Source organism: Gymnoscopelus braueri (assembly GCF_963280865.1).
Source record: "Gymnoscopelus braueri genome assembly, chromosome: 21".
In the NCBI taxonomy this organism is placed as follows: domain Eukaryota; kingdom Metazoa; phylum Chordata; class Actinopteri; order Myctophiformes; family Myctophidae; genus Gymnoscopelus; species Gymnoscopelus braueri.
In genome coordinates this window covers 1799228-1823477 of record NC_137623.1, presented here as the reverse complement: position 1 = coordinate 1823477, position 24250 = coordinate 1799228, and the positions used below count along the sequence as shown (strand labels likewise).

The 24250-nt window shown below is 43.7% G+C and overlaps 1 protein-coding gene across 1 annotated transcript in view; it reads right to left on the bottom strand.

Annotated features, from left to right (window-relative positions):
* LOC308077337 (uncharacterized protein) overlaps positions 1 to 24250 on the bottom strand; it is a 396397-nt gene that overhangs the window by 279839 nt on the left and 92308 nt on the right. The window contains exons 23-30 of the mRNA XM_080417984.1: positions 11542 to 11646; positions 11286 to 11388; positions 9862 to 9928; positions 7525 to 7610; positions 5624 to 5807; positions 4960 to 5027; positions 3057 to 3240; positions 2373 to 2440 (exon numbers count right to left, since the gene is read on the bottom strand). Coding sequence (XP_080274110.1) covers positions 2373 to 2440; positions 3057 to 3240; positions 4960 to 5027; positions 5624 to 5807; positions 7525 to 7610; positions 9862 to 9928; positions 11286 to 11388; positions 11542 to 11646 — 865 coding nt within the window. The remainder of the gene's footprint in view (positions 1 to 2372; positions 2441 to 3056; positions 3241 to 4959; positions 5028 to 5623; positions 5808 to 7524; positions 7611 to 9861; positions 9929 to 11285; positions 11389 to 11541; positions 11647 to 24250) is intronic.

Below are 24250 nucleotides of genomic sequence, written 5' to 3'. Positions count from 1 at the left end.
ACTTCTCCAGTACAACGGTGTCTAACCGAGAGTTATACTTCTCCAGTACAACGGTGTCTAACCGAGAGTTATACTTCTCCAGTACAACGGTGTCTAACCGAGAGTTATACTTCTCCAGTACAACGGTGTCTAACCAAGAGTTATACTTCTCCAGTACAACGGTGTCTAACCGAGAGTCCATGCAGATCACAGTTGACAAATATTATATATTATCGGAGCTATTATTAATCAGTGGTGGAAAAAGTACTCAAATGTTTTACTTAAGTAAAAGTATCACTACTCCAATGCAGAAGTACTCTGTTACAAGTAAAAGTTTGGAATTAAAAATGTACTTGAGTAAAAGTACAAAAGTATTGGTATCAGAATGTACTTAAAGTACCAAAAGTAAAAGTACAAAAATGTTTGAAAATAGCAGATCAACAAGCTCACAACGCGTCGCTTGTAGATCGGCTATTTTCAAATAGCCGATGTATAAAATAGGGCTAAAGTGGTTAATGTATGTTTCATAATATCATCATTTATATCTGAAAAGTAACTAGAGTAACTAGTAACTAGAGAGAGAGAGAGAGAGAGAGGACACACAACTTTGCGTGCAGCTCATTCACACCTCGCGGTTAATTCGCTCATGCGTTAATGTGTCAATAACGCGCTAACTTTGACAGCACTACTTCTGTGTCTTTCCTGCTCTCCAGTCACAATGACATCTATTGTATGTCATTCGTCCTTGTTTTATTTTTGAGTAAATTCATGTTTAAGATTAAGAACAGTTTATGCTAAAAAGGTAGAAAAGCTTTTGCTGGTAATCTGATTACATTTGATTGTGCTTCATAAGTGTCAGGTGTGTCTACAAAGGTCTAGCTGACCTGACCAGTTAATCTGTTTGATGTTTGATTAGGGCCTAATTAGTCTAGTTTGATGCACCTGTGTATAGCTCTGATGATGTCAAACAGTCTTTTAGTTCATTTGGAGTCAAACACTGAAGGAAGCAACACAGTTTTTTGACCGTACATTTGACCCTGTAACCTTTTATGTTTTTCTAAGTAAAACCTTTTTAAGAAAAGTTACTTTGTCTTGTCGTTCGCGTACAAATACTTTTTTGTGTTTTCTTGAGGTCTACTCCACCAAGTGGTACATTTTTAGAAGAATTAGACCGAGTGCCACTACAGTACTTTAAGTTTTGATACCAATACTTTTCTACTGAACTCAAGTACATTTTTAATTCCGGACTTTTACTTGTAACAGAGTATGTCTACATGGCGGTATTGATACTTCTACTTAAAGGGGTAGTTCACCCCCAAAATAACTTTTTTTCTATTGATTCCTCACCACCTGGAGCCTTGAATTCATAGATATTTTTTAGTTTTTGTCACATTCCTAAGCCAATAATTTGATTTTAATAAATTTGTCCCCATTGATTCCGGTAGGAGACACAAATGCATTTGTGTCTCCTACCGGAATCAATGGGGACAAATTTATTATAATCAAATATTAAAGGAAGGAATGCGACAAAAACAAAAAAATATCCATGAATTCAAGGCTCCAGGTGGTGAGGAATCAATAGAACAAAAGTTATTTTGGGGGTGAACTACCCCTTTAAGTAAAACATTTGAGTACTTTTTCCACCACTGATGGAACGATCGGTTGTGTTGCCGTTGTATTTCAGTTCGCCTCTGCATTCAACAATGCAAACAGCGAGCGATTTATCAAGTGTGTGGCTATCTCCCTTTTTACAAAACCCAAAATGTGTCCACACTTCCGACTTCTGCTTATATATCTCACGGTCCACCGTTCTCTCTTTCACTTTACTGCTGGAACTTTCTGTTCCTTTATGTTGTCTCTCGTGTCCTCGCAGTTTGTTTATGCACCGTGGGCGTGTTGTTGCTTACGTGCGTTCCAGCCTACTAGACTAGCCTTAGCAGCCTACGTTTCTCATCAGGGCATGGCGTAGCCTGCGTAATGACGTAATATCTGATCTGCAAGCTCAAATCTCGTTGCAGCGCCGTGCCCTTTTGGGACATTAAGAAAGACCTTGAACCTTGAACCTTGAACGTGTTGTGAGTTTGTAGATCAGCTATGGTTGGTGCACGACACGGCGCAAAACCAAGACCCAGACATGAGAGAATAATATCAACACAGTGTTGATTCTATTTGTAAAAATACATCAAATATTAACACGTCTCAAACTAAATACGAGACACCATTTCTTAATATCGATACAATCGATTATTTGCATTGCAAATCGATTTTAGATCAATATAATGGCATTATAAGACGAGTTTCTGTTTAAAAAATCGATGCATGGATGCAGTTACTGTATCGTTACGGGCCTAATGTTTACCTTTAACGCAGTTTCTGACTGTAGTAAAACTGACCTTGTTAATTGGAGCACCAAGAGGAACAGAAGGTATCCATCTCTGATCCATGGACTTCATCTCCATCTCTACAGAAGAATAACAAACAAACACACATTCATTACACATGATGAGTATAGAAGACATGAGGTCTGATACATTGTTTTATGACTGTACATAAATATCACTGTAAACTCAATTAACCACATTCACACAGCGGCCATTTTGGAGGTGGTCCCTCCCCCTCCAGTATGAAGTAAGAGTTAAATAGACACAGTGTGTGAACATGTTAGTTGGGTGAAAAAGAACATCTGGCGAAAATAGCTGATGTACAAGCTCACAACGCATCACGTTGTGAGCTTGCAGCTAAGATATTTTAAGTAGAAGGGGAAAAGGAGGGGACCAAGTACAGACCCCTGGGGGAAACCTGTCAATAAAGCATATAGGGTTAAAGTGGTTAAGAGAGAGAGAGACAGAGAGAGAGAGAGAGAGAGAGAGAGAGAGAGAGAGAGAGAGAGAGAGAGAGAGAGAGAGAGAGAGACCATAGCTAAATTCCAATCCCCAAAGCTCGGTCACTCATTCATTCTCCTCGCGTCCTCCACTCGCGCCTAAGCCCCGCCCCTGGCCGAGGATTATTTGCGAGGACGGAGTGGTCGACGTGTTGGCCTCACAGGATCGGAATGACAACCGACAGAGTTTTCTCACCTTTCCGTTCACTGACTGAGCTGCTGGCGGCTGCCGTCCCAGAATCCTCCTCTTCGTCTTTGGGCTCTTTCTTCACCTTCACCTTCCTGTCGTCACGCGATGGCGTGGACGAAGAAAAGCATGATGAATTAGTGTCCATGGGCTCACCTTTACACCCATGTCCTGATGGCTTCTCTTCCTTTATCTGAGAAAGACGTTGAAAAAGTGATTAAATGTTAAAAAGTCACTCAAATGACTTTCTAAATCAACACACACACGTTTGGTCTCTGCCAGGGCAGGTAGCTAATTGTGGGCCAGCAATGTTTCATGGCAATCGGACATGATTGCCTTGTCCGACATGATCGGACAAGGCATTTAGTTAAAAACGGGGCACTCCTGCAAACTTTGGAAAGCAGTTAGGATAGAATATGAAAAGATTCGTCTTGATCACATGACTAGATAATGTGTACCGATTTGTGTGATGTTTGGACCAAAACTGTACGAGTAATATCAAAATTTGACCACTTTGTATTTAACTGCACCTTCAAAAACATTTTCAAAACTACTTTTCATTGCACCTTCAAAACTAACATTGTTCATTGTACCTTCAAGCTGCTTCTGATTAAAGAAGTTAAGGACGCTTGGGGTTTCACCGTGTAAATTAACTAAGTACATTTACTCAAGTACTGTACTTAGTGCAATTTTGAGGTATTTTTTACTTTACTGAGTATTTCCAATTTAATACTTTTACTTCTACTCCACTACATCTCAGAGGCAAATATTGTACTTTTGCTTCACTACAACGATTTGAAAACTTTAGTTACTAGTTAATTTGTAGATTTTGATTATTATTACAAAACATAGATTAACCACTTCAGCCCTATATACATTTAGGCCATTTGAAAATAGCAGATCTACAAGCTCACAATTAGCTTGTAGATCTGATATTTTCATAAGATTTGTATACATTTTATTCATTTGAAAACTTGTGAAATGGGACATTCTGCATATGAGTACTTTTTACTTTTGGTACTTTAAGTTTTGATACCAATACTTTTCTACTGAACTCAAGTACATTTTTAATTCCGGACTTTTACTTGTAACAGAGTATGTCTACATGGCGGTATTGATACTTCTACTTAAGTAAAACATTTGAGTACTTTTTCCACCACTGATGGAACGATCGGTTGTGTTGCCGTTGTATTTCAGTTCGCCTCTGCATTCAACAATGCAAACGGCGAGCGATTTATCAAGTGTGTGGCTATCTCCCTTTTTACAAAACCCAAAATGTGTCCACACTTCCGACTTCGGCTTATATATCTCACGGTCCGCCGTTGTCTCTTTCACTTTACTGCTGGAACTTTCTGCCATGTCAACTTTATGTTGTCTCTCATGTCCTCGCAGTTTGTTTATGCACCGTGGGCGTGTTGTTGCTTACGTGCGTTCCAGCCTACTAGACTAGCCTTAGTAGCCTACGTTTCTCATCAGGGCATGGCGTAGCCTGCGTAATGACGTAATATCTGATCTGCAAGCTCAAATCTCGTTGCAGCGCCGTGCCCTTTTGGGACATTAAGAAAGACCTTGAACCTTGAACCTTGAACGTGTTGTGAGTTTGTAGATCAGCTATGGTTGGTGCACGACACGGCGCAAAACCAAGACCCAGACATGAGAGAATAATATCAACACAGTGTTGATTCTATTTTTAAAAATACATCAAATATTAACACGTCTCAAACTAAATACGAGACACCATTTCTTAATATCGATACAATCGATTATTTGCATTGCAAATCGATTTTAGATCAATATAATGGCATTATAAGACGATTTTCTGTTTAAAAAATCGATGCATGGATGCAGTTACTGTATCGTTACGGGCCTAATGTTTACCTTTAACGCAGTTTCTGACTGTAGTAAAACTGACCTTGTTAATTGGAGCACCAAGAGGAACAGAAGGTATCCATCTCTGATCCATGGACTTCATCTCCATCTCTACAGAAGAACAACAAACAAACACACATTCATTACACATGATGAGTATAGAAGACATGAGGTCTGATACATTGTTTTATGACTGTACATAAATATCACTGTAAACTCAATTAACCACATTCACACAGCGGCCATTTTGGAGGTGGTCCCTCCCCCTCCAGTATGAAGTAAGAGTTAAATAGACACAGTGTGTGAACATGTTAGTTGGGTGAAAAAGAACATCTGGCGAAAATAGCTGATGTACAAGCTCACAACGCATCACGTTGTGAGCTTGCAGCTAAGATATTTTAAGTAGAAGGGGAAAAGGAGGGGACCAAGTACAGACCCCTGGGGGAAACCTGTCAATAAAGCATATAGGGTTAAAGTGGTTAAGAGAGAGAGACAGAGAGAGAGAGAGAGAGAGAGAGAGAGAGAGAGAGAGAGAGAGAGAGACCATAGCTAAATTCCAATCCCCAAAGCTCGGTCACTCATTCATTCTCCTCGCGTCCTCCACTCGCGCCTAAGCCCCGCCCCTGGCCGAGGATTATTTGCGAGGACGGAGTGGTCGACGTGTTGGCCTCACAGGATCGGAATGACAACCGACAGAGTTTTCTCACCTTTCCGTTCACTGACTGAGCTGCTGGCGGCTGCCGTCCCAGAATCCTCCTCTTCGTCTTTGGGCTCTTTCTTCACCTTCACCTTCCTGTCGTCACGCGATGGCGTGGACGAAGAAAAGCATGATGAATTAGTGTCCATGGGCTCACCTTTACACCCATGTCCTGATGGCTTCTCTTCCTTTATCTGAGAAAGACGTTGAAAAAGTGATTAAATGTTAAAAAGTCACTCAAATGACTTTCTAAATCAACACACACACGTTTGGTCTCTGCCAGGGCAGGTAGCTAATTGTGGGCCAGCAATGTTTCATGGCAATCGGACATGATTGCCTTGTCCGACATGATCGGACAAGGCATTTAGTTAAAAACGGGGCACTCCTGCAAACTTTGGAAAGCAGTTAGGATAGAATATGAAAAGATTCGTCTTGATCACATGACTATAGAGATAATGTGTACCGATTTGTGTGATGTTTGGACCAAAACTGTACGAGTAATATCAAAATTTGACCACTTTGTATTTAACTGCACCTTCAAAAACATTTTCAAAACTACTTTTCATTGCACCTTCAAAACTAACATTGTTCATTGTACCTTCAAGCTGCTTCTGATTAAAGAAGTTAAGGACGCTTGGGGTTTCACCGTGTAAATTAACTAAGTACATTTACTCAAGTACTGTACTTAGTGCAATTTTGAGGTATTTTTTACTTTACTGAGTATTTCCAATTTAATACTTTTACTTCTACTCCACTACATCTCAGAGGCAAATATTGTACTTTTGCTTCACTACAACGATTTGAAAACTTTAGTTACTAGTTACTTTGTAGATTTTGATTATTATTACAAAACATAGATTAACCACTTCAGCCCTATATACATTTAGGCCATTTGAAAATAGCAGATCTACAAGCTCACAATTAGCTTGTAGATCTGATATTTTCATAAGATTTGTATACATTTTATTCATTTGAAAACTTGTGAAATGGGACATTCTGCATATGAGTACTTTTTACTTTTGGTACTTTAAGTTTTGATACCAATACTTTTCTACTGAACTCAAGTACATTTTTAATTCCGGACTTTTACTTGTAACAGAGTATGTCTACATGGCGGTATTGATACTTCTACTTAAGTAAAACATTTGAGTACTTTTTCCACCACTGATGGAACGATCGGTTGTGTTGCCGTTGTATTTCAGTTCGCCTCTGCATTCAACAATGCAAACGGCGAGCGATTTATCAAGTGTGTCTCCCTTTTTACAAAACCCAAAATGTGTCCACACTTCCGACTTCGGCTTATATATCTCACGGTCCGCCGTTCTCTCTTTCACTTTACTGCTGGAACTTTCTGCCATGTCAACTTTATGTTGTCTCTCATGTCCTCGCAGTTTGTTTATGCACCGTGGGCGTGTTGTTGCTTACGTGCGTTCCAGCCTACTAGACTAGCCTTAGTAGCCTACGTTTCTCATCAGGGCATGGCGTAGCCTGCGTAATGACGTAATATCTGATCTGCAAGCTCAAATCTCGTTGCAGCGCCGTGCCCTTTTGGGACATTAATAAAGACCTTGAACCTTGAACCTTGAACGTGTTGTGAGTTTGTAGATCAGCTATGGTTGGTGCACGACACGGCGCAAAACCAAGACCCAGAAATGAGAGAATAATATCAACACAGTGTTGATTCTATTTGTAAAAATACATCAAATATTAACACGTCTCAAACTAAATACGAGACACCATTTCTTAATATCGATACAATCGATTATTTGCATTGCAAATCGATTTTAGATCAATATAATGGCATTATAAGACGATTTTCTGTTTAAAAAATCGATTCATCGATGCAGTTACTGCATCGTTACGGGCCTAATGTTTACCTTTAACGCAGTTTCTGACTGTAGTAAAACTGACCTTGTTAATTGGAGCACCAAGAGGAACAGAAGGTATCCATCTCTGATCCATGGACTTCATCTCCATCTGACCAGACTGTTTCATCTCTACAGAAGAACAACAAACAAACATTCATTACACATGATGAGTATAGAAGACATGAGGTCTGATACATTGTTTTATGACTGTACATAAATATCACTGTAAACTCAATTAACCACATTCACACAGCGGCCATTTTGGAGGTGGCCCCTCCCCCTCCAGTATGAAGTAAGAGTTAAATGGACACAGTGTGAACATGTTAGTTGGGTGAAAAAGAACATCTGGCGAAAATAGCTGATCTACAAGCTCACAACGCATCACGTTGTGAGCTTGCAGCTAAGATATTTTAAGTAGAAGGGGAAAAGGAGGGGACCAAGTACAGACCCCTGGGGGAAACTTGTCAATAAAGCATATAGGGTTAAAGTGGTTAAGAGAGAGAGAGAGAGAGAGAGAGAGAGAGAGAGAGACCATAGCTAAATTCCAATCCCCAAAGCTCGGTCACTCATTCACTCGCGTCCTCCACTCGCGCCTAAGCCCCGCCCCTGGCCGAGGATTGTTTGCAAGGACGGAGTTGGCCTCACAGGATCGGAATGCACTCAGCGCCATTTCAAAGCGATGGCAAATTCCGCGATCACTTATGACGTTTCATACAGCTGGACCAGAGCAGAGGCGTGGATGAAAATATACATGCATAGAATAACATACAGGTACAGTATACAATACTATAAGCCATGTTATAAGAATAAGAATAGACAATTCATCAATGTGGATGGCCACATTAGTATCTTTATAGTTAACATTGTTGTGCAAGGCCATTTATTCCTGAAATAGTGAATGAAGCGCCAGGATGAGCAAACTTACATTTATGAATTAAATCCTGACCCGTCCCTCTTTTTGCTCGTACAGTCCCCAGACCCCCCACCCCCCGCAGCAGTCCCGCACGGCACTGCTGCTTTGTCACTGAGTATGTCTGACTCTGAATTACATCATATTCAGTCTACATATAAATACAATTCATTATTTTAAGCATAATATTTGTCACAGTCATTTATAGTAGTCCGTGCACTGCATTGAGTCACGCACAGAGAGACATGAACTATCAGCTTTTGAGACAGAAGAAGTGTGCACAATATATTACAATGTATAATTGTATTATGCTTTATACAACGCAATAAAGCCAGTGGATTGTTGCGGTTGAGGTATATTTCATAATATGATATACACATTTGAGCCATACTCTACAAGTAGCCTACAGTCAGACAGAAGAAGGGAGCCTACAGACAGAGAGGTGCCGGTTTGTCTGAGCTGGGTGGGGGTTACAACTAGCATTGCCTTTTGTTTTACCTGGGAGACAGAGGTCTATGCCTGTGTCTCCCATCCCCCCTTCCTGCTTCATACAGGTGCAAATCGAATCAGGGACTCAGAGTGTGATCTATTGTTTGTCTGGGTGGGGTCTAACCTTTTGGAGGCTGACCCCCACCCACATATTCAGTGCTATAAAGATCATACTGAAATGTGACTTAGTGTGTGTGCAACTCAAACGCCGTGAGGCTGTTGGAGGGAGCTGAGGCTCCATAGGAAGGCTGTTTGTACTTGTAATAAACTGGATGCAAGTAACCTCACTACTGGAGTGATGACTCAATTCATTCTACAACCATTCATACTCACCACTGGAACAACAAACTATCTACAATATGGCGTTGTTGGCAACTACAAAAGTGCAGTAGAAACCTTTAAGTCTGTGGTTTTCAGATACCACATATGGGTTGTCGGCAGTGGAAGAGATACCACACGGTCTTTTCAGTTACTTTATCAGCTGAAGCTCTATGTGTGTCTTCACTTCGCTTTTTACTTAAGCGTGCGTGTGTGTGTGTGTGATGCGCAACGAGTGAGCAGCGGGGGCGAAGGAGGGGGGGGAGGGTGGGGGGGTGGTTTTGCCATGATATAGGGTTTCAAACCGTGTGTGTGTGGCCACATGTGGAGGAGGACCATGTATACGTCACAGGAGAAGGGAAAAAAACAAAAAAGACGTGTACGCATGATGCGGAAGTCTTGCACAAGGAGATGTGGAGACTGGTCGAGCGTACACTTCATGTACACTCGCTAAATGCCGACTCGGAGAGCGTCCTCGCCTCCTCCACTCCACTCCACTCGCCTCCTCCAAGAAGAAAATGAACAATTGGAACCTGACTACTTCCGGTTCGAAGTTGGAGTGAGTGAGTGAGTGAGTGAGTGAGTGAGTGAGTGAGTGAGTGAGTGAGTGTGTGTGTGTGTGTGTGTGTGTGTGTGTGTGTGAGTCAGTGGCTAGAACCTTACCCCTACTCTTCTGACTCTTCTCCCTCAGCTCAGAGCTCTTCTCACCCCTCAGTGTACAGTATTCATCCTGTATTTCACACATCAACAGACAATGAGAGTCAAAGACTACATCAAGATAATAACAGACTGTTCCTTTACATTGTTTGGAATTAATTAACTTTTACTTCCTTTATTTCCAAAATAAAAGACTGGATAGATCAGGGCCTCACTATAAGCAGTGGTGGAAAGTACATTTACTCAAGTACTGTATTTAAGTACAATTTGTATGTATTTTTTACTTTACTGGAGTATTTCCAATGTTCTATGCTTTTACTTCTACTCCACTACATCTCAGATGTAAATATTGTACTTTTACTCCACTACAATTATTTGAAAATGTTAATTACTGTTACTTTGAAGATTTAGATTATTATTACAAAACAAACACAAACCATTTCAGCCCTATATACTTTGGCTATTTGAAAATAGCCGATCTACAAGCTCGCCATGCATCGCAAAGCCACGCGGTTGTGAGCTTGTAAATCTGCTATTTTCAAAGGATTTTTTTTGTAACCTTGTGAAATGGGATGTTTGCATAATGAGTACTTTTATTGTGATACTTAAGTATATTTTTATGCCAATACTTTTGTACATTTGAGTACTTCTTCCATCACTGGGTATAAGTGAACAGTTTAATGTAAGTAGACTATACCCTTTTGAACCCTAGCTTCCCTATTCTGTGAAAATAGCATATCTACAAGCTCACACAGAGCTTGTAGATCTGCTAGTTTTAGTGAAGAGATTTAGTGTAGAGGGGAAAAAGCAAGGGACCAAGAATAGACCCCTGAGGGACCTAACCCCATTACATTTAAGATATAGGGTTTAAATGGTTAATGAATCTGATCTACAAGCTCACAACGTTTCACATCATGTGAGCTTGTATGTCTGCTATTTTCATTACTTTTGAGTGACACTCTCGTATGATGAATTAGGGCATTAATGTATGAAAAAATAAATACAATCATTTTAAACATGGAGATATGAGGTTTCTGCCCGACAACAACGATAACCACATTAACCCTTTATACATAGTTGACCGGGGTCCCCCAGGGCTCTGTACAAGGTCCAATGCTTTATTCTGTCAACACCAAATCGGTTTGCCAAATATAGCCGATATAAAAGCTCACAATGGGTTGCATTGTGATTCAGCTTATAGATCAGCTATTTTCGTTGAACGTTCACCTCAGAATAAGGACGCTAGGGTTCATGTGGTTACCTGGCATCCCTATTTTAGACATATTTTTGATTTTGAAACATTTATTTTATTGTTTTATTTCTTTTATTTAACTGAATGATGAACAATTAAATCTTACACACTACATTGTAGCTCATGTATTCATTAGAACATGTAAATACATGTCATGGAGAGAATATTAGGTTCTTACATAGCTGTTAGCTGACTTATATATGTTCCTCTCTATGTTCTGAGCATCAGTCACCAGGTCCTTTATGTCCTTAGCTGGGTCTCCTGTTGGCATGGCCTCTACACTGCTCACCAACACACAGAGAATGAAAGAGACAAAGTCAGACATCAGATTCAACTCATCATATAATAAGTGATAATTGTTCAGCTGGTCTGGGGTCTAGAAGATGGTGAGAACACATTGTATTGGTTCTGCTTTCTGTGTGATGAACACTCACAGGTAGCGGACTTGGAGGTCACGGATCCTCTGTGGGATGTCTTTATGCCAAGACTTCCTCATGTCTGCTGCAGAGAGGGGGAGGGCTGGAGGGATGGAGTCCCAGCTGAGAGAAAGACAATGATAGAAAAAACAAAAAGACATAGAAAGAGGAGGGAGAAACAATGAGGAACACATAATATTATGATATTATGACATAATATTATATGATATATATATATATATATATATATGTAACTGTACATGTGAAAATATGACAGTTCTTTTTTATGCTGGTGTAAACTAGACCCCCCCCATCCTCCCACACTAAAATAATTATAATTATATTAGGCGTGCGTGAATAAATCGCCATGGTGGTAGACTCCAAATGACCACACAGAACAGAATCTCACCTGCTAGTCTCAATGGCTCATTAATCTATTTTGCTACATAAATTAATTGCTCACAATCGCTCACAATGTCTGGGGAAAAAAAACTCGTGTGGAAGTGTGGAAACATTTTGAACATTCAGAAGTAGGGGTGTGCCGATACACTAATTTCACCAAACGATACGATACGATATTTGGCTCACAACTTCGATACGATTTCGATACGATACGCACTTTTTTTATTATGAAAAATATATGGGGGAGGAAAAAAACAAATAATTCTGTTTTTGCATTATTCAGATATGCGAACTTGTAGCTTTTCAGCTACAATAGCTGTTTTGAATCCAAATAGGGCAATAGTGTGACACCTGACCCGAAAAAAAAACAACATGTTGTCACCCTTTTCTCCTCGGGGCTGTTTGCATGCCTGATAATTATTATTGTAAAAAAAGAAAAACGATATTTATTTTTCTTCAAAACGATACATATCGTCACGAAAGCGTATCGCGATATATCGCGGGACGATATATCGGCACACCCCTATTCAGAAGATAAAACAAAAGTCAGATGCAGGATATGTGTGGAATAATCTATGATTATGACGGTGGGGTGTTAATGACATGTACCTACTTATGTGGCCTTCTAGCTCCATCCAGTGGTGAATGTTAGTTCAGCTAATTGTAGGAGAAGTGACGCACTTCCGGTCTAACGTGAATAATAATAATACTTTCATTAGATTTAGGTAGATTAGCGGCTTAATCCGCACGTAGAAAGTATTGTCCTAGTAGTGGGGTAATTTATGTATTTACTATCTACTTTTCTGTGGGGTATTTAGTTATTTGTTATGCCTGCCAGCGTGACCAAGTGTACTGCGCATGCGTCAACTTCTATAGGACCGGGGCTTTCAGAATAGAAGCTTCAGTAACGAAGCAGAGCCGCGGTGGACAGTTGGTATGTAAACTGAGAGCTAATTTTACACGACTTAACGTATTTTCTCACATATATATTATACCTTGTGAAGATGTATTTCATGTCGGTAATGATTGTTATGTTCTATGTTTTTATCTGCAGGTTTATAACCTACCGTTGTAACAACCATTATAGTGTTTAGATAAGGGTGTGATTGTTTGTGTGTGAATGAAACAGAAATAAATCACCAGAAAAGACACTTGTTTGAGTTGTATCCACTGACCACGGCGCTACTACCTTTCCAAAGGGAAATCTACGATTATACAAGGTGTGATTGATTAGATATTTGGACAGTTGTAAACCACTCGTCGACCTCCGGAGGAGGACGAAAGTGTGGAGCAGACGGACGGAGAGAAAGAGGACGCGACGGTCGGACCACTTTCACTCGACGCTGCACGGCGGAGAAGCCGTTAAAGGGAAGTACAATAGTGTTCCTTTTGACTACCAGTAGTAGTGAAAAGCTGTGAGCTAAAAGAAGTAAAAGTGACTGTTTCTGTGGAAGGATCGCGGTGCACTGATGCTAGCCGTGCTAAAGCTAACCAGCAGCTGTTGCTTGCTGCTGAAGGACAGCAGCTGCTTACTAGAGGTCGGCTATTACTTGCTGTAGGACAGCTGCTAAGCCATTGTTGCGCTGTGCACTGATGCTAGCCGTGCTAAAGCTAACCAGCAGCTGTTGCTTGCTGCTGAAGGACAGCAGCTGCTTACTAGAGGTCGGCTATTACTTGCTGTAGGACAGCTGCTAAGCCATTGTTGCGCTGTGCACTGATGCTAGCCGTGCTAAAGATAACTGACAGCTGTTGCTTGCTGAAAGGACAGCAGCTGCTTGCTTACTAGAGGTCAGCTATTGCTTGCTGTAGGACAGCTGCTAAGCCATTGTTGCTAACAGGATGCTATGCTACACTGCTGTATGCTAAGGAGGCTGCAGCAGCGCTTTATTGACTGATGCTATTGACTTTGCTGCTATTTAACTCTTTGCTTCGGGCTGCTAGCTAGTAAACCGTAATCAAGCTATTCCGGGTCCCTATATCTGCGCTGAAAGCTAGTAAAGGGGAGCCATAAGACGGAAAGCAATATGACAATATTGAGGAGTTAGACAATTGAGGAGTTAAAGAAGAAGCTAACTGGTGCATTGGCCTACTGTGAGGAAATAGCAGACCGGATAGATGATGCAATTGATCGTAAGCCAGCCGGGGAACTGGAGAGAGACAGAAGAGCACTCCTGAGTGAGGATGAGAGAGTCTTTACGTACCTGAATCAGTATGTGAGGGCCTTAAAAGAGGACGATGAGACTAGAAATGCAACAGCGATTGTCGACACCAAGGCGAAGAGGAAGGCCTGTAACGAAAGGTCCTTGGACACGGATCGGAGGGTCCGGGAAAAGCTATGGTCCCGCTTTGCAGGACGGCATATGGACGACCTAAGGGGGGAGTTCGAGGATGCTTTGGGGAAAGTCAAGCTACTTAGCTTGCAGTCAGCATCCAGGGAGGATCGAGAGAGAGAGAGAGATAGACTAAATAGGAGACTAGATGACTATGCTCAAGGAGTAAATGAATGGAAGTACATTGTCCCTGAGCTTAACGTAGCCGAGATTCAGGGAAGGTACAAGATCCAGAAGGAACAAATAGAGGTGCTACTGGTAGACTGGGCCAGGGAAGTTAATGAAGGAAAGAACCATGGCCAAGAGGCCATTGGGAAAGAGGAATCGTTAGTGGTGGTGGTAGATGAGGGACACGACGACCCGTTAAGGCATACCACAACCCCAGCCAGCCCGAAAGTGTACAGCTTTAAAGACCTGCCTGCCGTATCCAGTGTCAAAACCCTCCCTATCCGCGGATATGTGGAGCCACCCGCTTCGACCTCCACACCATTAAGAGAGGGTGGGTCTCCGCGCTTGTCATTTCCAACCACAGGCATACCACCACAGCAGAGTGGCCGCACTGGCGCCACTGATGCATCGCAGGTAGTGTCTGAATCCCACGGCGTGTCAGGCATGGCATATGGAGGAGATGGCAGCGCCCAGTACAGGCCTAAAGTAAAGCTGAGGGCCATGAGTCTGCCTAAGTTCTCCGGGGACCGAAGAAGCTATTGGTACTGGCGGGACAATTGGGAGAAAGTCCAGGCGTTGGCAGAACCTTCAGGATTAGAAGTGTGCAAAAGGGCGCACCTACTTGACAGCCTGGAAGGGGCACTGAAGACAGAGCTTCGATTAGATACATGCAGAACGTCAATTGATATCTTTAGACTCCTGGATAACCGGTTTGGGAACAAGGGAATAACTGCTCAGATGATCCTGGGGGAACTAGAGGAAATGCCTGTGGTAAAGAACTACCAGCCTAGGAAGGCAATAACCTTGATCCAGACAGTGGAAAGGGCACTGAAGGACCTAGAGGACCTGGGAATGATGGATAACATGAAGAATCCATTGATGGTCAATAAGATAGTAGGGAAGCTTCCCGGGGATATCAAAGAGAAATGGATCACCCTTGAGCAGGATGCCATGTATGGTGTTAACGCAGGGAATCATTTCGATAGTCTCTTGAAGTTTCTGAAAGGGCAGGAGGCGGTCCTCGAAAGGCTAGCAGAGCTGGATCTTGGACCCACCTATACTAATGAGAAGACATCCCAACGAGAGAAGCCGAGGGAGAGGCGGCAGGAAAAGCAGTCATTCACCAAGACAGCAGTGAGTGAGATTAAGAGGGAGTTCCGGCGAGAAGCGTGCACTATGTGTGGAGATGAGAAACATGGAGGGCAACTCTACTTCTGCCCAGCCTTCCGGAGGGCTAACCCGTCAGCAAGGAAAGCCCATGTGAGAAAAGTAAATGCGTGTTACAGGTGCCTGGGCGTTCACGGAGCTGACGGAGCATGTGTACAGGATGCACAGAAGTTCCTCTGCCGAAAGGAAGAGTGTGTAGGGGACGACGCTCCTGCAAGCCATCATGTCTACCTCTGCCTAGCAAGGAAAGGGGCATCAACCAGAAGGGAAACCCGAGTTGAAAAGAAGGGAGGGCCTCGTGGCCTGACAGAGGAACAGGAAGCCTTCAGAGCCGAGTTGGATCCGAAAATGATGGAGAAGTTCAAGAAAGCCTTCACTAACAAGGCTACCTCAAAAGTATGCTCCAAAAACAGTCTGGTGGAAAAAAGTGGCTTAAAAGAGCTACCAGTCCTCATGATGCTTGTGGATGTCACAACAAGAGGAGGAGACTATATCGGAGCCCTGATTGACCTCGCCTCTGACACAAACTATATCACGCACCGAGCCGCTAAAAGACTCGGACTGACTGGAGAACCAATCACACTGGTGGTTTATGGAGTTGGGAAGATGGAGGCAAGGGTCGACACGAGGAGATATCTCGTGGCAATCAAAATATGGACCCCAAGAGGAACCTTAAAATCCCACGAGATGATCTGCTACGGCTTAGATGACATCGCCAAAGTGGATCGAGTGGTGGAATCAGAAGAACTGGAGCAGTTCTTCCCAGGGGTCAGGCCAGGAGAATTGGCCCGTCCCGAGAAGATTGAACTTCTCATCAGCACTCGCGAAGGCCGACTAGCACCGCAGAGACTGCATAGAATCGGTGATCTAGTGCTGTGGGATGGTCCACTGGGCAAGACCGTGAGTGGTGTACATCCGGACCTCTTTGAAGAGGTGGAGGTGACAACACGCTATTTATTAACACACTTTGCTCGTTCCATGAGGACGGCAGCCATTAAGGTGAAGGAACACCTTTTAAACGTCCTAAAGCCTGTGGACAATGTGAAGGAACACCCTTTAAACGTCCCAAAGCCTGTGGACAATGTGAAGGAACACCCTTTAAACGTCCCAAAGCCTGTGGACAATGTGAAGGAACACCCTTTAAACGTCCCAAAGCCTGTGGACAATGTGAAGGAACACCCTTTAAACGTCCCAAAGCCTGTGGACAATGTGAGAAAGGCAACTACCGCTGCAAGCGCTATCGATGCCATAAGCTGGTTGAAGATGGACAGCATTGGAGCAGCATGTGACCCTGCATGCGGGGGCTGTCGTTGTGGGAAGTGTTCTCCGGGAGGAAAGGAGATGACGCTGGTTGAAGAAAGGGAGATGGAACGTATCAAAGAAGGCTTGACCTTCAAAGAGAGGGATGAGCACAGTGGAGAGCCCCACTGGGATGCAAAGTACCCCTGGAAGGAGGATCCGGCATCACTCCCCAACAACCGCAAAGTAGTGGAAGCAACGTTCCTAAGAACAGAGAAGCGCCTCGGAAAAGATCCCAAGTGGAAAGAAGCCTACACCAGGCAGATCCACGAAATGATTGAAAGAGGAGCAGCGGTGAAGTTGACAAAGTCCATGATGGAAGAGTGGCCTGGAGCAGTGTGGTGGGTGAGTCATCTAACAGCCCCCAATCCCCATTCAGTTACCACACCAGTGCGTATCGTCTGGGACAGCAGCCAAGAATACAGGGGAGTGAGCCTGAACAACATCCTGATAAAGGGTCCTGACGTGCTAAACCCCATCCGGGCAGTATTACTCAGATTCCGGGAGGGAGAGTTTGCTGCTATCGGCGACATCAAAAAGATGTACAATTCAGTGTGGCTGGAAGAGCAAGAAGTCCATCTTCACCGATTCCTGTGGAGAGACTCACCACAGGACAAGATTGAAGACTATGCCATTGTACGGGTGAACATGGGAGATAAGCCGGCCGGATGCATAGCGCAAGTGGCTATGAGGGAGACTGCTAATCTTCCTCAGTTCTCCCACCTTGCGGATGAAAGAAGTGTCATTCAGGAGAACAGCTACGTGGATGACATCTTTGCATCACACAATGACCCAAGCAGACTTGAAGAGATCCTGAAGGGGGTCAAAACTATACTGACGACAGGAGGCTTCCACCTAAAGCCCTGGATCCGGTCTGGGCAAAGTGGGAGGATTGATGCTTCAGAATCCAAGCCTGAGACACTGATCCTGCCTAACCAGCTCAAAGAAGAAGACAACAAGGCATTGGGAGTTGGTTACCTCGTCCGGGACGACAAGCTCTTTGTCATGGTATCCATCAACTTCTCTAGGAGAAAGGGGAAGATGAGGACTGGAGAAGACCTGAGCGAAGAGGAAGTTGTGGAGATGACGCCAAACCCATTGTCACGTCGGGTGCTACTAAGCCAAGTTGCTGGACTGTACGACCCTCTAGGTCTCGCAACCCCAATGAAGCAAAAGGGAGTGATTCTTGTGAGGAGAGCCTTCCAGGAGGCCGGCAACCTGACAAAAGACACCTGGGATGAACCACTATCTGATGACCTCCGTGGAAAAGCAGTGGAGCTATTCAAGGAGTATACAAGACTGAGCAGCATCACGTTTCACAGGAGCATCACGCCCTCCGGCTGGAGGGGAAAGCCATGGGGTATCACGTTTTCGGATGGAAGCAGTGAGTCCTATGGAGCTGTCCTGTACCTAAGGTGGAGGACATCTGATGGTGTAGTCACCCGACTGGTAGAGTCAAAGGCAAAACTAGCCCCTCTTGACCAGAAGGGCGACGCGGTCAAGGCCGAGATCTGTGGAGCTGTGTTCGCCTCTCGTCTAAAGGGCTACGTGCTGAAGCATGGAAGATTGGAAGTGGAGAGATGGTTCCATTTTGTGGATAGCCAGACGGTTCTAGGGGCCATCCAAAGAGAAAGCTACGGGTTCCAGACGTTCTTTGCTAATCGAGTCGGGGAGATCCAGAAGGCTGGCCCCGTGGAAGACTGGTGGTGGATACCTGGAACACTAAACGTCGCTGACTTAGTAACGAGGAGCGGCTGCACCCCTGAACTGCTCAAAGAGAGCTCTGTATGGCAGAATGGTCCTGACTTCCTGGCCGATCCTGAAGAAGAATGGCCCATGAAATCCGCCTCCGAAGTAGTGGCTGCTGCTAGAGACGTCGTGAGCAAGCTCCAAAGAAAGTCCTTCTCAGCCGTAACTACAAGAGCACAGGCCAAGCTGATGGCTCCCCCTGTAAGTCATGAGAAGAAAAAGACAGAAGATGGAGTGCCACAAAAATCTTCAGACACAACAGCCTTTCCCTCGGAGGAGAGCAAAGTCCCCCAAAAGCTCTGGGGCGCTGCGCTTGTGGACCAAGTCGACCCAAGAAAATACAGCACGCTGATCAAGCTCTGCAATGTGATCGGCTTCGTCAGAAGGGCTGTGAAATTCTGGTTGCAGCGGAAGAAGAAAACCTGCACACCAGTAAAGTGGGAGGCCTTGACAGTGACTGAACGTCAAGCCGCTTTCGAAGAACTAAGCCTGGCAGCTCAAAAAGGAGTGAAGTTTCCTGAAACTACTCTGAACAGGCTTGTAGTCTGTGAGGAGAAAACTTCTAAACTGTTACTGTGCCACGGCCGAGTCCAAACCATGACTGAAGGACGGCCCGGCGTGCCCTTAATTCCCTACGGGGAGTGGGTTAGCATTCTTCTGGCAGAAGAAGCCCACCGGGCCAACCATGAGGGAGTAGCTGGAACCCTCTTACGAATGAGGAAGAAGGCTTGGATTGTGCAAGGACCAAGAGTTGCTCGGAAAGTGATCGACTCCTGCATTCACTGCCGGAAGAACAGGGCAAAGATGTGCCAGCAAGTTATGAGCGACCTCCCGCCGGAGCGCACAACGCCAGCTGCACCATTTGAATACACAACGTTGGATCTCTTCGGCCCTTACACCATCAGAGATGCAGTGAAGAAGAGGACTAGCAAGAAAGCCTGGGGCATTGTCTACTGCTGCATGGCATCAAGAGCGGTGCATGCCGACATCGTAGAAGACCTATCAACAGAAGGTTTCCTGAAAGCATTTCAACGCTTCACTGCCCTGAGGGGCCATCCTAAGAAGCTCTGGTCTGACCAGGGGACCAATTTTGTTGGAGCTAAGCCAGTACTGGAAGAACTTTACAAGTTCCTGGCAAGTGTCGACAAAGAGAAAGTCCAAAAGAGAGCTGCCGAGAGTGGGACAGATTGGACTTGGGTATTCCACCCAGCTGACTCGCCACACCGGAATGGCGCAGCAGAAGCAGCTGTTCATGTGATGAAAAGAGCAATGAGCAGCGTGGGAGAAGAAGGAAACATGACAGCACTAGAGTTCCAAACCCTTCTGTACCTGGCCGCCAACCTGGCAAATGAGAGGCCTATCGGCGCTTTGACCCAGCTGCAAGACGGGAGCGTTGAGGTCATCTCCCCCAACTCCCTCCTGCTAGGGCGTGCGGGGCCCAGTGGCGACCCCGGAGGGTTCGAATCCACTGTCTACCCATTCGTCCGTCTGAGAGCGATCCAGATCGAGGTGGACAAGTTCTGGAAACGGTGGAGCCAGCTGGCGGGTCCAGGACTCTTCATCCGGAAGAAGTGGCACACCCCTGCCAGGGACGTCGCCGTCGGAGATCTGGTATGGCTCGCTGACCAGAACGCACTCAGGGGCCGTTTCAGACTGGGTCGGGTCGTGGAGGCGTTTCCTGATGAGAAAGGTGTCGTCCGAGACGTGAAGGTGAGGACCTGCCACAGCCTTCCTGCCTGCACCAGCCCTTCCAAGAGTGACCAGCACGTCGCAAGTTGCCCATCCACCATCCTCCACAGGGACGTTAGGAGGCTGGTGGTTCTTCTACCAGTGGAAGAGCAGTAAAAGAAGAAAAGATTCCCCACCGCCATCCTCCCTGGAGGTTGGCGGTGTGTTTCGGTAAGGCCAGTTCCATGCCGGTGCAACTTGGTACAGCTGTGACTGGACATGGCCGGGATCCAAGCCCACCTCTGAGTGGGCTTGGACCCTTGTCTGTATGTTTAGTTGGCAGTTGTGCTTTGTTGCATCTGTAAGGGCTGCGCTTAAAGGATTGTATGCAGCATCAAGGACCACGAGAGGGAACCTACCATTTCGTAACGTATTTTACACCTTTTACAGACAATGTTTTGCGTATTTTGCGCTTTTTACAGACAATGTTTTGCGCCTTTTTACGAACAATGTTGACGGCCTAGTGCCCATTTTTTCTTGCCGAAAGACCTTTCAAACGCAAAGACTTTAAGTGGGTAGTGGGTGGTGGTCCTCTTGGGTCTTAAAGCCAGAGGACCAAGTGGGAGGTGTGGAATAATCTATGATTATGACGGTGGGGTGTTAATGACATGTACCTACTTATGTGGCCTTCTAGCTCCATCCAGTGGTGAATGACCGTTTGTTCAGCTAATTGTAGGAGAAGTGACGCACTTCCGGTCTAACGTGAATAATAATAATACTTTCATTAGATTTAGGTAGATTAGCGGCTTAATCCGCACGTAGAAAGTATTGTCCTAGTAGTGGGGTAATTTATGTATTTACTATCTACTTTTCTGTGGGGTATTTAGTTATTTGTTATGCCTGCCAGCGTGACCAAGTGTACTGCGCATGCGTCAACTTCTATAGGACCGGGGCTTTCAGAATAGAAGCTTCAGTAACGAAGCAGAGCCGCGGTGGACAGTTGGTATGTAAACTGAGAGCTAATTTTACACGACTTAACGTATTTTCTCACATATATATTATACCTTGTGAAGATGTATTTCATGTCGGTAATGATTGTTATGTTCTATGTTTTTATCTGCAGGTTTATAACCTACCGTTGTAACAACCATTATAGTGTTTAGATAAGGGTGTGATTGTTTGTGTGTGAATGAAACAGAAATAAATCACCAGAAAAGACACTTGTTTGAGTTGTATCCACTGACCACGGCGCTACTACCTTTCCAAAGGGAAATCTACGATTATACAAGGTGTGATTGATTAGATATTTGGACAATATGCGATCACACAATGTCATACCACTCCACAACAAGTAACATGGCTTATCACTTATTCAAGGTAAGTTGTTTGTGAAGACGATACTGTGGCCTAAAACAATATTGGCTATGTCCCTACTCCCTTTCTTATTATTTAAATATTTTTTATGTAATATCAATTATATGTAGGGGCTTATAGGATTTATTATTTTCTAGGTACACCAGCAGTTGTCAGCCACTGCCAGTAAGTCGAGTTTAGCGGCCCCACAGTTGACTCTGAAGAAACTGGATTTTAGGCCACCACTCTCGGAGAAAAGGCTAAGAGAAATTACGGACAAAATTGCCAATTTTATTGCGCTTGACATGAGACCAATTAACGTTGTTGAAGGAGAAGGTTTTAAAGAGTTAATTTAATTTAACGTTTAATGTTTTCCGCACCGTATGTGCAGCAGACACCGGGCAATCGGTTGGGTTAATAGGGCTGTCATATAGGTAACCAAACTGTCTTCTTTGCCGTAAATTGTGGACTAAGTTATAGTCAATTTGTTTGTTGTTGTATGTTACATTTTATTCTACTTTGTGAGCAAGACATTTAGGCCTAAATCCAGAGGTTAACACATTAGCGGCGCTATTCAGCGGCAGCTCCTTAAGCCTAAACCCTACCCTAAACCTGTTAAATACGGATAAGGGAGCTGCCCTGTCCCAATATGTTATTCTAGCACCATCTCTACCCGTCACCCATTATGCCGACACCGTTATTTGCGCGTGGAGGCGTGCCCGTGGGCGTGTTGTTGCTATATCCCCCACATTGCTATTCTGCACACACACATGGGTACGGCTTTGGGAGGGGGGACAGCGGTTCCTAAAAGCACCCGCCAAGTGCACACAGACACTGCGATGGCTTTGTGGAGACAGGATGCAAAGTGCGCACCTCTCTCTACTAAGCTATTATTGTCAACAAATCTCTGTGATTCTAATCTTACTATAATCAGCAGAAGGAAGGGTGTCAATTCCTTGTGTCAATTGTATTTATATAAGATGATAGTCTATTTAAATAAGACAATTTGTGCATCTGCAATGCAATACTCCACTTTATATGTCAGTTTTAGTCATTGATTATGCAGGAAATAATTAATTGATTACAAAAATATAAAATTCTCTCTAATCAGTAATATGTAGGTGATATTTATGTCTATCAAATGTGGTTTTACTGAAAGGCAAGCTTAGACTTAGAAACGAAACATCGGCCCCATGTTAAATGCCTCAGTGCAGCCAGAGTGCATGTTGGACCATGAGCCGTGTTGCCAGCCTTGGCAAGAAATAAGCAACCACAGGTCTATGAAAACAAAAATAAGCGACTATAAGGCCACATGAGCACTTCAAACTAGAGCTTTCATATCCCCTAAATATTTCAGCCTGGCTCGACCCATAATTGACAAATTAGGCCCAGCCCAGCCCGTTTTTCTAAAGAAGCCTTTTTTCTCATTAAATCTTAGGAGTCATTCTACCCTATTCCAACAGTCTATATTTTATTTAAAAAACAGCTTGGAGCAAATAGGGCTATATAAATATATACACTGCCCCATAACCATTTTAAAAATGTTTTTTCCATATTGCTGTCATGTCTTAATAAAATCATGCCTTTAACAAGCAAAATAAGCAGTACAAAATAGTTTGGATTACTTTGTTTGATGGGAAAGAGTTGCGATGGAGAAATCACATCCAATATAGAGACCTGGATCGTGAATGTTACCTCGTACTGCCCCGCTGCCTGTGCTCTGGTCATTTGAAGACATAATCCAACCTTTACTTTGAGGTGAGGAAGACACGAAGAAAGCTTTTCAATCTCAATAGTTTGTCTGAAGATCCATTCTATATGTCATGTTATGGTTTAAACTTTAAAGGGGGCTCTGCTGCTGCCGTCGTGACAACTGACAAGACAGCTGATTGATTTGACCTACTTTTGCGCTGCGCTGGTGATTAATTATTTGGGAACAGCTGTGTAAGAATAGTATAAATATTTTAAATGGCTTTCATATACTCTTGGGGATCTGACTAATATGACAAGTTGCTTATTGTGAACACAATACGCTACAAATTAATTAATATATGAATATATTTGGATTAAAAAAAAACATCGACCCAAAGCCCGACACATACGTGACCAATTGGACCCGGCCCAGCTGGTGCCGACGGGCCGGGTCGGGTCCCGTCGGGTTTGGGCTAAAGTCTTAAGCACTTCAATTTTTTATAAGATGACCGGATCATCTGTGATAGCACGGAAACGTCGCATTTTCATTTTGGCTGCTGTCTCGGTAAACCCAGCTGAGGGTGAATATTATATATATTATAGTATTATTATATTATCCAAGTAAACGCTACGTTCATGTTTACTGCATTAAAGCAGGGGTTCTCAATCTTTTCAGGCCATCGACCCCCCAAAATAACCATATTTGATACACAGATAAATATTGTGAAAATAGCAGATCTACAAGCTCACAATGCCTGGCGTTGTGAGCTCTGTTGTGGTGGTCTCGACCCACAGGTTGCGAACCACTGCATTAAAAGCTCCAAGCAAGTTACATGTCTAGTCTATGTTGTTGACCAAGTAATATTAATGTTAGAGCTTATTTGGTTTTAGTGTTGTAT